The sequence below is a fragment of the Leptonychotes weddellii genome, chromosome 10, assembly GCF_054177405.1.
Source record: "Leptonychotes weddellii isolate Sample4059 chromosome 10, ASM5417740v2, whole genome shotgun sequence".
NCBI classification, from domain to species: domain Eukaryota; kingdom Metazoa; phylum Chordata; class Mammalia; order Carnivora; family Phocidae; genus Leptonychotes; species Leptonychotes weddellii.
In genome coordinates this window covers 26926325-26940829 of record NC_138378.1, presented here as the reverse complement: position 1 = coordinate 26940829, position 14505 = coordinate 26926325, and the positions used below count along the sequence as shown (strand labels likewise).

At 55.4% G+C, this 14505-nt stretch overlaps 1 protein-coding gene across 5 annotated transcripts; it reads right to left on the bottom strand.

Annotated features, from left to right (window-relative positions):
- Positions 1-361: 361 nt before the first annotated feature.
- Positions 362-12822, bottom strand: MAVS (mitochondrial antiviral signaling protein). 5 transcript variants are annotated; one of them, XM_081833165.1, is made up of 8 exons: positions 12722-12790; positions 9952-10065; positions 9084-9272; positions 7531-7705; positions 6257-6408; positions 5405-5561; positions 3024-3508; positions 362-1919 (listed from the first exon to the last, which is right to left on the bottom strand). In XM_081833165.1, the coding sequence occupies exons 3-8, from the start codon at positions 9201-9203 to the stop codon at positions 1479-1481; spliced, it is 1530 nt and encodes a 509-aa protein (XP_081689291.1). In that variant the 5' UTR covers positions 9204-9272; positions 9952-10065; positions 12722-12790; the 3' UTR covers positions 362-1478. The 5 variants fall into 5 exon arrangements, with proteins under 5 accessions (XP_081689291.1, XP_081689290.1, XP_081689292.1 ...); XM_081833164.1 differs by having other exon boundaries at positions 9952-12270; positions 12722-12782; XM_081833166.1 differs by having other exon boundaries at positions 9995-10065; positions 12722-12738.
- Between the last annotated feature and the right edge of the window lie 1683 nt (positions 12823-14505).

The following is a 14505-nucleotide window of genomic DNA, read 5'->3' as shown; positions in this document are numbered from 1 at the left end:
ATGAAGTGGGGGGCGGGGGTAGGGGGAGGCAGTAGGGTCTGAATCCGCCTCGTAAGCTGTAGCCGGGTGCTCCAGCCCCTCCACGTTTGTTTTTGTTTTTTTTTTTTAAAGATTTTATTTATTTATTTGACAGAGAGAGACACAGCGAGAGAGGGAACACAAGCAGGGGGAGTGGGAGAGGGAGAAGCAGGCTTCCCGCGGAGCAGGGAGCCCGATGCGGGGCTCGATCCCAGGACCCCGGGATCATGACCTGAGCCGGAGGCAGACGCTTAACGACTGAACCACCCAGGCGCCCCCAGCCCCTCCACGTTTGTAACAACATGTATCCAACGCTTAATAAATGCCAGGAACCATTCTAAGGTTGATGTAGATAAACTCATTTAATCCTCAACACTAGGAGATCTATGTTTTTATACATAGGAAGTTTTACTATTCATCCCCATATTTCAGCTGAGGAAACGGAGGCACGGAGAGGTTAATCAAGAGCACAGAGTGACAGAGCACAGAGTGAAAGTTAAGAGTGGGGTGCAGGCCTAGGCCACCCCACACTGCAGAGTAGCACCCTTACCCACTGGGCACTCTGCCTCTTATACCCTCATGTCTACCAGGTGGCGCAGGGGAGAGGTAGGGGAAGCTATCAGTGTTCACCGACTCTGGGTCAGGCACTTGACAAACACTTGTGTGCTTCAATCTCAGAAGAACCCAGTGGAGATGAGCCATGATATTCACTATCCATGTGGGGAAGCAAGACCAGAGAAGTCTGGTCATCTGCCAAGGCCACACAGCCCAGGAAGTGGTGGAGCTGAAATCCAAACCTTGGTCTAAGCTCAGCCCGGCAGGCCTCTCCTCCCCAAATCCCTCTCCCCCTCCCCCCCAGCTAAAGAGCATGGAGACCAGAAGGGAAGGAAAAGGAAGAGGGGGGTGAGGAGGCTGGAGAGGGGCTTCAGAGGCAGTCCTTAGCCTAGCAGCTGCCTTACGTTCCCCAGGGTCCAGGAGAATGTCTGGACCTCCTCCACTTCTTGACGGACCTCAAGCAGCCATATCCCTGGAGATGGACCACCCTGATACTCCTGGAGCATTGGCTGGGCTTTTGGGGTCTGGAGCAAGGTCCTGTGGGGTCCCCCACCCTGCTGCGCACCAGGCACCAGGGCAGGATGGGGGCACTGATGATCCCCTGCACAATCCAGCAGCACCTCCTGATCTGTGGACTTGGACAAAAGGGTATACAGCCCGGATGGGGGTACCTCACCTCCAGAGAATAAAGGTGCCAACCCAGACTGCAGGGTGGGCGAGGTCTGGAGCACATGGGGAGGGCAGGAGCTGGGACAGAAATCTGGCCTGAGGCCCCCTGGCTCCCCTCTGACCCAGGCTCCACCAGCCCCACAAAAGGGACAAGGCAGGAAGACAGCACAGTCCACGCTTGGGCTGGATGCCCCGTGGGGAAGGGAGCAGATCCATGGCAGAGAGGGCCCAGGGCTTCACTGGAGTAGGCGCCGCCTGTATACCATGGTCAGGAGCATGGCCAGGAGCACCCCAGCGGCAGCTGCCCCGAGCCATGGAGCCCAGAGGCTGGCCTGGACGGACTCCTCCTCCTCCAGGGGCTGTGGGGTGGCACGCGGCCCAGGATTACCCTCCAGCAGCTCGACGCTGGGGTCCTGGGCCACTTGGATCCGAATGGAATCCACCAACTGGTACTCGTTCTCCTCTGGGGCATTGTCAGGCCCCGCATCCAAGGACATGCTGTAGCTGAGGGCCAGGTCCACAGAGCAGCCCGAGAATGGCTCACTGTCCACCCGGGAGGTCAGCCTGCCCGGCTTGCTCAGCTCCAACTCGGAGCCCCAGACAGCAGAGCTGGGGTCTAGCCCGGGCAAGCTGTCTCTGGCGGAGACGCGGGCGGGTACTGGAGCCGCTGCAGTCTCCTGGGAGAGAAAGGAGAGGCTGGAAGGGACTGGAGACGGCAAGGAGACGGCCAAGTTGGGTGGCCCCATTCCCGGCCAGGGCATGAACTAGCATCCAACCCTCCAATTCCCAGCCCATAGTCCGGGGAGGAAGCCGCCCCCTCTTGGGAGACTCAACCCATTGATGGTACAGGAGGGCAGTGCGGGTGGAGAGGACCAAGGCTCTGCCACAGGATCAGTGGTGACTTCTTCCCAGGCACCCCTCTCACTGCTCACTGGCCTGCCTGTGAGCTCACCCCCATCCCCCTGGAGCCCTTGGTGGTCGTGGCCCCATCCTACTTTGACATTCTGCCTGGGCCGAGGGCCATGAAGCAGCCACAGGGTCAGCGGCCTGGCCATGTGCCTAAAGGGTCCCCTGGACTTGGATCCTCCAGGCAGACAGCAGTAGCAGGGCTGGATGTGCAGGCCCAGAGGGGGCAGCTGGGGTGGGGGGCGGGGAGGCTGCTGCGTCAGTGGTTAATCCCCCCTAAGACTGCTGTCTGTAAAGCCCGGGTCACGGAGGGCCAGACTGGATATCCCGGTGGTAAAGAGCAAGGCACTGACGCAGGCAGGCCACCCTGCTCTAGCCCTCACCGTTCCGTCTGCAGCCTGGCACTGCCGAGCTTAAGGGGGAGCTGCGAGCCCTAAATGGGCTGAGGCACATGACCGGTGGGGGTGGCCATCACACCCAACCCTCCCGAGGCATCCGCACTTTAGAGCTCGGATGATTATTATTACTCTAAAGCTCGTGGTGTGGGGTCTGGATGAGGCTAGATCTCAGCTATCCCTACACCCTCGAGCAGAAGCCCTGGGACAGCCCAGGCTAGAGACAGAATGGGGACTGGAAAGGGTCCAAGGACAGGGCTAGGGGGTAAAAGGGCCACTTGGATCCGAATGGAATCCACCAACTGGTACTCGTTCTCCTCTGGGGCATTGTCAGGCCCCGCGTCCAAGGACATGCTGTAGCTGAGGGCAGGTCCACAGAGCAGCCCGAGAATGGCTCACTGTCCACCCGGGAGGTCAGCCTGCCCGGCTTGCTCAGCTCCGACTCGGAGCCCCAGACTGCTAGGAGGGGAAAAGACTCACCCCCGAGGGTGTGTTGCTCCTGATGGCGGGCACCGTGCTCGCGGACATCCTGTGCTCAGGCACCAGGCCCGCAAGCACTCTGGGTGGCGCTGTCCCAGCACGTACTGAGGTGATGGGCAGTTTGGACGGTGGCAGACTCGTGAGCACGTTCGTGGCCACTGCCTCTGAGGGTTTTGAGTGGGCAGGCAACTTGGAAGGCACTGTTCTGTCAAATGCTGAGTTGGCAGGCACCCCAGAGGGTGCTGTGCCGGTGGTCAGTGAGCTGGTAGACAGCCCTGCCCCGCCGGGGCAGACACCAGGCTCACCGGGGTCAGCAGCACCCCTTGCACAGGCCGGGCCCGTGGAAAAGGAGGAGGTGCCAGGAGGCGGAGCTGACACGGAGGGTGCAGGCCAACGGCTCGCCCTGGGGATGGAACGGGTCAAGGGCTGGAAGGAGCCAGTCGGAGACACAGGCCCACAGGGTGAGGTGAGGCTGGAGGCCACGCCTGCAGGTGGCAAAATAAAAAGGGAAACACACACCACAGGAGCGTTACCCTAAAATCACAGTCACCCTGGGATCAGGTGGCTGAAGAAGGGCCTCCGCACCCCAGCTCAAGTCCCTACTGCATCCAGGCCTCCCAACTTCCTACCCGGGGAGTCTCCACAGTCCCTTTGGTCACTGCACCCAGGCCCGAGGGTCCAACAGCCACAGGCACACCCTCGGTCCTATCTACCCTTAGTCCTTGACCTAAAGCCAAGTCTTTCCTCTCCTAAGAGTGAAATGGTCCCTCTCCCTAACAGCATCTAGGAGCTTGAAGATCATTCATTATCCTCTGCTCTTTCTTCTCCTGCCTGGGACACCCCCATTTCCTCCTGTGCCTGCTCCTTAGCTTGGTGAAATTCTGGATGCTCCTCCCTCCGCCGCCTTCCCCTCCCCGCCAGCAGGAGCGATCCTGGACCAGGCAGAAGAGCTCATAGCAGTCATAGGGCACCAGAGGCCCAGGCAGCCCCCAGTGTGCGCAAATCTCCTGGGAGGCCTACGGACTCAGGGGGAAAGGGGTGCAGGGACAAAGCCATCCCTGACACGAGGGCTTGAACTGGGGCAAGCAGGAGGGAGCAGGTGGTGAGAGTCCATAAAGGCTTTCCCCATGGAACTCTGAGAACACACATGCCAGGCCCTACACTGACAAAGGTCAGGAGTCATTCTGATGTGCCACCCCGCGCCCCCCAAATCTAACACACCGCAGAATCTTGTGGGACCTGTGTCCGTGCATATACTGAAATCTAAGTGCCCTTTGCCTCCCTGGTCCATAGCAGTGTTTCCTGAAAGGTGTTCTACAGTGAGCTGACATTGCAAAGTATAAATGGGTGCTGGGGGAAGAGTTCTGGGGTGACAGGAGTGTAGGGCACTAAAATGGCTTCTCTGAGCCTTTAACTGTTCATGTGCCTTGTGGCTGTCCCCGGGGCACCCAAAGCGGGGTAGGCCATAGTGTTCCATGGAACACAGTTTGGGAAATGACAGTGCAGAGAAATGCCAGCCTGGGAGGTCAGAGTGGACAGCTCTATATTCCTGAGGGGGGAGCGCTGAGATCTGGTGTGAGGGTCCAGGCTCTTACCTGATGAAAATCATACTTCCTCTGGAGGCTAAGTTTCAGTGATTCACTGGGAGCTAGAGCCCCATTTGGAGTAGGGCCGGGCCTAAGGGCTCCCCTGCCTGTAGGTGGCCCAGGCATTCTGCACTGTCCTCCAGGTCCTGGAGAACCCCTGCAGAGTCAGTCCTCTTGGTAGAGTCCAGAAGTAGCCCTAATCCTCTTCCCCTACCTGTATCCACACCCCCTGCAATGTGACTGTCAGTCCTCTCATCTAGGGATGGAGTCTGTTCTCCAACTCCTTGACTCTGCACTGGCCTCGTGACTTGCTTTGGCCCACAGAATGAGGCGGGAGGAACGCTGCCAGCTTTGAGCCTTTGCCCCAGGGGCCTGCCCTCTCAGAATTCTGCTCAGCAGTCATGGAACAGACTTGTCTGGTGAAGGATGGAGGACGCGCTGAAGAGAACCAAGGTGCCCCAGCCAACAGGCATAAGCAGAATGCACGTGTGTGTGGGCACCAGTGTGTACACAAGAGGGAATTCAGCCAAGATCTGAAGAACTACCCTGAACCAGCCCAAATTGCTAACCCACAGAATCATGAGCTAAAGAGTCATATTTTAAGCTACTAAATGTTGGAATCATTTGTTACATAGAAAATACGGATACACCCTCTAAGGAATTAGGTTGCTCCCTGAGGTAAACTCCTTTTATTCCCACCCTTGCCTCCTGTCCAAGGAAGCCAGAGGGGCAACTCTACTCTTCACCCTCACTGGGAGGTTGGAGAGGCCCTAGAACTCCAGATTCCACACACACCTGCTATGTGGGCACTGCCCAGTTCTGTGTCCTGCTCTTGGTGCCCACTGGAGGTCAGAGGGCTGAAGGCCGCCATGTCAGAGGAGGGCTCCAGGGGGCCGGATGGCCTCCTCAGGACAGCCCCAAAATGGGGCATCTGTGGAACTTTCTTTGAACTCTGCAAGAGGGAAAATATAAATGAGGCAGTTGCTTCTCCCAGGAGTGGGCATCTCCTACAGGTCTCAGCCCGTGCAACGGAGTACAGAAACCAAGGAAGCCCCTTGCCCTGGCTTTGGTCATTGCCAGACCCTCTGTCTATAGAAACCTACCTCACAGAAACACACACCATCTCATGGGGAGTCTCTATTCACCTGCCTTGCCCTATAAAAGTTCCCCTCCCTGAGGCTACTGCACAGACCCCTTTCTTGGGCTTCAAGTCCATGGTGTGGCATCTCCTGGAGACCCCACTGCCCACTCATCACATCCCAATAGAATCAGGCATTCTCCCCTCTGAACTCGATTTTACTGGCAATAATTACTCCAACCACCCCATTACCTCCTGTTTCCCCAGTATTCCTCCACTGGTCATTCCCTGGTCCCTTGATCTAGTTCACCATGTCATCACATGAACCACTGCAAAGACCACAAACCTGTGACCTCACAGCTGGGTGATAAGAGGGTTGAGGGCCACCACGGGGTGAAGCCCTGGTCAGCAGTCTGAAAGCTGGTTTGGAGCCTACCTCCACTGAGGGAGCCCTGAGGTTCTGAGCAGAGATTAGGCATGATTCATGGTGGGGACAGAGGAGAGCTTTTAGAAGCTGGGCAGACAGGAACACAAAAGCAGCGGCCCCAAAGTACATTGTGAGGACGCACCTCTTCCAGGGACTCTGGTGGCCGGGTGTCCTGGACAGGCATGGGGAAACTTGGCTCCTCCTCTCTGTAGCCGTTGTAGGGGGCACTGGGGGCCACAGCAGGTCTGGAGGGCTGTGGAATCTCAGCAGGAGCTAACTGTGGCCTCTGGACCCCTGGAGGACAAAGACAGAGTGATGTCAAGGGGGAATCAGGGGTGCTCCCAGTGACAGGAGAGGCCTGGGTGTTCCTGGACCCCCAGGCCAACAACTAGCAGCCCCCCATGGCTCCCAAAGCTGTCCTGATGTAGGATGTACTTAGAAGAAACAAGATTCACTGAGTGGGAGGCAGTAGCAGGCGGGAGAGAGGAGGTAGGGAGGGCAAGAACAAGAAGAGATAGAAAGAGTGGGGCGGGAGGGATGGGGGGAGCACCTCACAAGCCTCTCACCACCCAGACTGGGTCAGCAGTCACCACTTCTCTGTCCCCCAGCATTCTGGAACCCAGTGGCTTTCTCCTCCTCCTTGTGGGTGGCTGTCACCACCGACTGACCCTCAGAAAGAATGAAAGGAGGGAGGGAGGGAAAAAAGAAAGAAAGCAAACAGGAGGCTATTCTAAGGCTGTAAATCTGAGCAGGGTCTCAGGAGCTGTCTCTAGTCTGAAACATAAATAGGGCTGGCTTGAAGTTTCTTCCTGTTTTGACCACTGAGACCTGACCTCACCAGACCCCTCTGGGCACTTGGCCTGGCAGGGAGCATTGAGAGGGAGTTAAGGAGTAACTGGGCAGCAGCTGGGGTGGGGGACCGAGAAGCCTCCAGGGGAAGTTCGGGGGAGAGGAAGAGATGAGAGAAAGGAAGGAAGGAACCCATGAGGGAGAAAGAGGAGACAGTGAAGGGAGGAGAAGAGAAGAGAGGATTAGAGAGAAAAAGGTAAACTGAGGGAGAGACAGGAGGAAGTGAGAAAGAAGTGGGAAGCAAACAAAAATTAGAGGAAGCCCCATTTGCTGAGCACATGGGAGGTGTCCAGTCCCAGCTAAACACTCAACATGCCATCCACCATCCACCACAGTCCTACGATGCAGATGTCTGGCCATTAGTTCCATTTTACAGAGGAGAAGACTGGACTTCGCCAAAGGGACACGGCTAGCAAGAGGCTAAGCTGCGATCTACACCCAGGTCTATCTATTGCCAGGGAGTCATGGGAGGGAGGGTAACAGAGAGAGGCAGGAGGTACAGGGGTGAGGGCACAGGCTGAATGGAGGCCAGGGGTTCCACGAGGAGGGCCAGGGCAGGAAGCTCACCAGGCAGGTTGCTCTGGTAGACGCAGGCCACTTCGTCAGCGAGATCCACCAGCTCACAGGCCCTCAGCGCCTTGATGAGGGATTCCACCCAGCCGATCCGCCGCCGAAGGCTGTTGAAGAGCTCCCAGAGGGTGCCCTGGTTCCCAGAGAGCTGGCAAGAGGCCCGCAGTCGGTCCTGGAAGACACAGCCAGCTGCCCTGATCAAGCCAGGTGGCCCTGGCCCATTCCCCACTCAGGAGGGGACAGCTGCAGAGAGAGGCTCCAAGTACCCACAAGAGCGAGGCAGCCATATGAAGCTCGGTCAGAGCCCAGGACAAGGCCAGTGTTTGGGCCCAAGTTTAAAGGCAGTTACCAGGAAATAGGCTCTTACTGTGTGCCAGGCCCTGTGCTCAGGATGCTGTGAGAATTATCTTATTTAATGCTTTTGTCCCTACTCTACTGGTGAGGAAACTGAGGCTTAGCAGAAATAAGGTAACAAAGATCCTACAGGCAGATCCCAGTTAGTCCATCACCAAAGCCTGGGGTTTGGTTAGGGAGCCCTGAAGGTAAAAAGAAAAGGTCTGGATTAGCAGAAGAGGAAAGGGTATGCAGGGAACATACGACAAAAAGGAGGCAAAAGGGACAGAGAGAGGAAGCCAAGTCGAAGCATTAGGAAGATGGGGTGCTGGGAGATTCTGATAAGGAATCTGAGGGCGGCAGAGGTTTCATATGCACCAAATTCCCACATACAGATGGGCAACCAGACAGCAGAAACGAAAACCCACAGGAAACATTTCCTGCAGAACTAGTCACAAGGCTTTAAAAAAAAAAAAAAAAAAGGGGGGCGCCTGGGTGGCTCAGATGGTTAAGCGTCTGCCTTCGGCTCAGGTCATGATCCCGGAGTCCTGGGATCAAGTCCCGCATCGGGCTCCCCGCTCTGCGGGAAGTCTGCTTCTCCCTCTGCCTCTCTCTCTCTCATGAATAAGTAAATAAAATCTTTTAAAAAAAAAAAAAAAAAAAAAAGAACTAGTCACAAGGCATCCCCACAAGCCCCCAAATACAAGGGAGGGGGGCTGGATCCCGTCAGCCACGGGCCTGCGCCACTGGGAGCAGCCAAAACTGGGAGGCGGCCAGCCCTTCACCTGGGGCCACAACCAGGTCTGAGAGGCTAGGGCGGTCTGGCTCCCGCGAACTCTCAAAACTGAGCCCTGGGCTCCCTGTCAGGACAGGGTCCCATGACAAGGTGAGGGGAGTCCACACTGAGCAGGAACAATGACAAGAGAGATGAAGTAAAGGAAGGTCCCGGTGGGAGCACCTGAGGGGACCAAAGCCCAGAAATCTCAGGCAGCCAGCACCCTATTTTTTTTTAGCATTACACTGTATGGACGCAAGAGGGAGCTCAGCCACGTGGCCAGCCTGAACCACACTTTGTTCTGCAGGTTAGAGAAGCGTCAAGGTCAAGAAGCAGGATGCAGATGATGGACAAGGAAGGAGCTGGCCCTGGCTTTGGGGCGAAGCCCTGAGCCCCACGGCCCCGTCCCGAGTCAGCGGCGGGCTGTCACGCCCCAGCTCACCTGGTCACTTGTGGTGAGGCAGGACAGGTAAGGCAGGATCTCGGGAACATGAACGCGGTCAACAAAATTGCTGTAATGGTGGCGGATATACTCGTACGTCTTATCCTCGGCAAACGTCATCGCTGTCCAGGTTCCGAAGTGACAGAAGCCTCTGGCCCATAAAAGGACAGACGGAGAGGGAAAAGAAGACTGGAAGAAAACACACCACATAGGGCAGCAGAGTTGGGACTGGGGTCGGACAAAAGGCAATGACCCCTGTCTTTCTCAACTCTCTGGAATGTTTGCTTCTTTCTTTAATCGTCCAATTTTATTACTGCCTGAGTCCCAGAGGCCTTCAATAAATTTGCTTAAAAATGGATTGATGACCAAAAGAAATCAGATTCAGATCTAGGCCCCATTTCTGCCCTGCAGGTTGGTCAGCGTTGGGGAGGGTTCTGACTCCGTCATATGTGTCCCTAGCCGCTGATAGCAAGAGGGCTCCACCAAGAAGCGCTGCTTCTTTGGTGTACTAGAAAAACAAAAAACGCAAAATAATAACAGGCTCATCCCATTTTAAAGGTGAAGAAAATGAAGTACCAAGAAATTAAGGGGCTTGCTAGTTAGTGGAAGAGCAAAGAACAGAGGTCTTCAGGATCCAGGGTCAGGTTCTTTCCAGAATATGACTGTAAGCCCACCATTAAAGCTTGCCACGTACATGTTCTTAGGGTAGGAGGCTGGTTCCACTCACTGTGTGATCTGGGACAAATTACCAGTCTTTTACAGGTTTCTCTTCACCCCTAAAATGGCTTAGAGAGCTTGTTTTGACAATACAATAGTTCAAGTGCCTCAATTACTAGCGATTGCTACTAGTTGCTTAGGTATCACTTACCACAACTTGCAATTATAGATGGGGTTGTCTGCGAGTTTCTTACCTGCCTCCCCCCTCAGGGAGAGCTGCAGGGAATAAGAGGGACAAGATTTCTGCCATCATCCAATTTATATTCTATTGGGGTGGGACAGATAACAAATCAGTAAACATTTACATAAATAGGAATTCCAGATAGTAATCAAGGCTATAAATAAAGCAGGGTAATGAGACAGAACCCCTGGAGGTGATCAGGGAAGTATTTCTGAGTTGGTGACATTTGAGCTGAGGCATTCTGGGCTGTGACAAGATTAGCGTTTTGGGTGGGGGGAGGGGCACAGCAAATTAGAAGTCCTAAATTGGAAATGAGCCTGGCATGTTTGAAAGCACGGGGTGTCTGGATGGCTCAGTTGGTTAAGTGACTGCCTTCGGCTCAGGTCATGATCCCAGCGTCCTGGGATCAAGCCCCGCATTGGGCTCCCTACTCAGTGGGGAGCCTGCTTCTCCCTCTCCCACTCCCCCTGCTTGTGTTCCCTCTCTTGCTGTCTCTGTCAATTAAATAAATAAATAAAATCTTAAAAAAAAAAAAAAAAGAACAGAAAGCAGGTCTGGGTGGTCCAGGTTAAGAAAGCTGGGGGGAGGGTCAGAGATCAAGGTCAAGGAGGTTAGGAGGGGTGGCTCATGTGGGGTGTTGCAGGAAAGGACTTTGGGGGTTTTTTTTGTTTTGTTTTGGGAGGTTTTTTGGAGTGAAATGGGAAGCCATCAAGGGGGTTCTGAGCAGGGAAGGGAAAGGATTTGACTTACGTTAAAGACCTCCCTGGTAGTTGTGAGGACCTGGACTGTGGAGGGGCCAGGATGGAAGCAGGGAGACAAATCAGGAGGCTAAAGGAAGGGGCCGCAGGATGGGTATGGCCAGAATGCTGCCCATGGAGGTGGTGAGAGGTGGTTGGATTCCTGGTGTGCCGTTGATGTGGGAAGTGAGGAAGAGAGAAGAATCAAGGATGATTCCTCAGGTGCTGGGTGGATGGATGGTGCCATTTAGGCAGGCCAGAGAATCTGGTGGAGAAGCTGTGGCACAGAGAGGACTCCAAAGCTCCATTTTGAACAAGTGAAGCTTGAGACACTATGATATGTCCAAGTGGGTTTTGTGGGAGGAAAGTGGTTGGAAGACAGAGGGCCAGGCGGGAGCAAAAATGTAGGTGCCTAGCTTGGGTGGGACTCTAGGAGACAATGCTGCAGAGCCTCATAGCTTCATGTTGCATTCCTTGCTTTGCTAGCCACCAGGTGCCACATTCCTGCTGGGGCAAGTGTTGATGACAGAGATCAAGAGGATCAAGGAGATGGGGGGAGGAGTCCTCTGAGCCTTCAGGAGATGAGTGAAGAACAACTCTAAGGTGGTTAAATGACCCTTTTCTCCTTCTCTTCCATGGCATCCAGGGAGGTACCAGGAGAGAGTCAGGTAATACATTCTTCTGCATCTGAGCCTCAGCCCTTAGGCATAAGAGTTTGGGGAGTATGGGGACACCTGGGTGGCTCAGTCAGTTAAGCGTCTGCCTTCAGCTCAGGTCATGATCCCAGGGTCCTGGGATCGAATCCCAAATTGTCTCCTTGCTCAGCGGGTTTTCCCTCTGCCTGCCGCTCCCGCTGATTGTGCTCTCTCTCTCTCTGACAAATAAATAAAATCTTTAAAAAAGGGCGGGGGGGGACTTGGGGAGTATGGAAGTATAACATGCTCCAACCAAAAAGAAAGGAAGCCCGTATTTGTTCACATTTATTCACGGTCCATTATAGGCAGCCACATCCTCAGTTTCTTTCATTTAGGAGAGGAGAAATAATGCCAGGTTGCGCAAGCCAACCAGTGGCCCTGACAGGATTTGAACCCAGGACTTGCTGCCTCATTGCAGCTCACCATATAACACCTTGCAGAACATAGGGCTGCTGCAGCAAGTGACACTCACAGCCCCAGAGGGACCAAGGCCACGGCTTGGGTGAGGGGAGTCGCTGGATGAGGGTGTTCCTGGGAGGCTGAAACAGTTGAACGGACTGTAAATCGTTCAGACAGGCTGAGTGCATTCCCTCTGGCAGTCGCGGTTCTCAGATCGTGACTGTCCTTCCAGAAGTTTGTGAGACTCCACAGCATCCATAGGAGAACGTCGTTTTTTGTTTTTTGTTTGTTGTTTTTTTCAATGTTTTCCTAGCACCTCCTTCCGGTCTCAGAGAAGGGCGGACCGACGCTGCGAGGCGAGCTGTCTACCCGAATGCCCCGGAGGCTCTGAGCGCGTCCCGGAAAGAAAGAACCGCCCGGCCGAGAGGGGCGAGGTCTCACTAATTTGGCTCCGATTCCTGGGTGGGACCGGGACCAGGCCCGCGGAGGAAGGGAGGCTGTTCTCAGCAGATGTCACCACCGAGAACTGTCAAGGCCCCGGGAAGGACGGCGGCCCTGGACTCTAGGCGCGGCCGCGGCTCCGGGAGGTTGGCGCACCGCGGCTAGGCCTCGCCCCGGGGTCACCCTCGGCCTGCGGTGGGCTGGAGGAGCTCAGCAGCCGGCACCTGTCTCCTTCCCGCCCAATCTCCCCTCCAGCCCGAGCGGACGCCCCGCGCCACCCCCGGAAGCCCTCGCTGCAGCGAACTGCGCGTGCTTTAGGACACGCTCTTCCCCAGCCCCGCGCAGCCAGTCCCGTCCCCGGACCCCCGTGCGCCCCGGCGGACTCCGAGTCCCACTCGGCTCTTGCCGCCGCTGGCCACCTCCCCGAAGGGAGCCGACGGGACAGAGCGCCCGGGACGGCTAACTTACCTCGGGTAGCCACCACCCCGCGACCTGCCGACCTCCGTGGACACTCAGGAGCCCTCCCCCACAGGGAGGGGGGCGCGGCGGGGAGGGGCGGGACCGCGCGGCCATTGGCCAGACGGCGGGGGGTGGGGCTTCGAGGCCCTCCGGAGCCTGGGCAGCGGGGGCGGGCGCTTGGCCTTGGCTCAGGGGCCTGGACACGCTGGACCGGCGCTCCGGGACCGACCTAAGGTTCCTACTGGGGCACAGAGGATCAGATTATTTTCTTTCCTTGTTTGTCTCGAGCAACGTCCAGGGGAAATCCAGAATCTGGCTAGAATCCAAGCCTCGGAGTCAGTGGTCGGCTGGGTCCCCATGCTTCCTACGCGAAGCAATCACTCCTCCCGCCGAGTAATTTGAGGGGGGAGGGTCTTTACGTCGTTTGTACCTGGGTTACCCAGGGCCTGGGACACAGTGAGTGCTCGATAAATATCGGGTGACACGCGAAGTTCACACGGGCGACGCCTAGGGAAGCAGGATCGAGGTGGGAGGAGGCTGGGGAGGTGAGAGCTGGGCAGGGGCGCGACGGTCCTGGATGTGGGGGGTTTTGTTGTTGTTGTTGTTTTGTTGTTGTTGTTGCTTTAAGATTTTACTTATTTATTTGACAGAGAGAGACACAGCGAGAGAGGGAACACAAGCAGGGGAAGTGGGACAGGGAGAAGCAGACTCCCTGCAGAGCAGGGAGCCCTACGCTGGGCTCTGATCCCAGGACGCAGGAGATCATGACCTGAGCCAAAGGCAGACGCCCAAGGACTGAGCCACCCAGGCGCCCCCTGGGTGTGGGTCTTGAGTGCTGTGTGGGAAAGGCTTCTCTGCCCAAGGGTCTGGGGTAGGCACCTTCCCACACTGCTTGCCAACTGCCTGGCCCTTCCTCTGCTTGGGGCAGAAACCAGCAACTATTGAGCCCCCACTGTGTTCAGGTACAGGCTTAAAGTCATATAGATTAGAGCCCACTAAATACTCTCACAATAACCAGGTCGAGGTTTATTTTTCCTGGTTTTAAGAGAGATTAAAAGAATCAGAAAATGGCAGTTCTTACTAAACTGGTGGTGTGGAGTGTGGTGACTGGCTTCCAAATGCAGTTATCACCCTTGTCTCTACCCTTGTATTAAAAAAAAAAAAATGCATCTTCCTCAAAAATACAATGAGATACTATCTTAGTCCATTTGGGCTGCTATAACCAAAAAACCATACACTGGGAGGCTCAGACAACAAGCACTTACTTCTAGTTCTGGAAGCTGGGAAGTCCAAGATCAAGGTGCCAGCAGATTTGGTGTCTCATAGGGGCTCACTTGCTGCTTCAGAGACACAGTCTTCTTGCTGTGATCTCACGTGGTGGAAGGAGCAAGGGAGCTCTCTGGGGTCTCTTTTAAAAGAGCACTAATTCTATTCATGAGCGCTAAACCCTTATGACCCAAATCACCTCCCAAAGATACCACCCCCAAATACCATCACATTGGGGATTGGGTTTCAAACTATGTATGGGGGGGGACATAAACATTTGGTCTATAGCAGATATAAACCTTTAGGATGGCTATTATAAAACCAACAAACAAGAAAATAACGAGCGTTGGCAAGGATGTGGAGAAACTGGAATCCGTGTATGTTACTTGTACATTCCCCAACTGAAACTCTCTACCCATTAAACACTAACTCTCAGGGCGCCTGCGTGGCTCAGTTGGTTGAGTGTCTGCCTTTGGCTCGGGTCGTGGTCTTGGGGTCCTGGGATCGAGCTCCGCCTGGGGTCTCCC

What these genes read in the sequence shown, in the direction of transcription:
- MAVS (XM_081833163.1), bottom strand. Translation starts at nt 9,293, where the DNA reads ATGTGGTGTGTTTTCTTCCAGTCTTCTTTTCCCTCTCCGTCTGTCCTT. An exon ending in CTACCAGAGCAACCTGCCTG is followed by an intron (nt 6,409 to 7,530) that starts GTGAGCTTCCTG and finishes TTTGTCCTCCAG; the next exon opens with GGGTCCAGAGGCCACAGTTA. An exon ending in GGAGCAACACACCCTCGGGG is followed by an intron (nt 1,920 to 3,023) that starts GTGAGTCTTTTC and finishes TTTCTCTCCCAG; the next exon opens with GAGACTGCAGCGGCTCCAGT.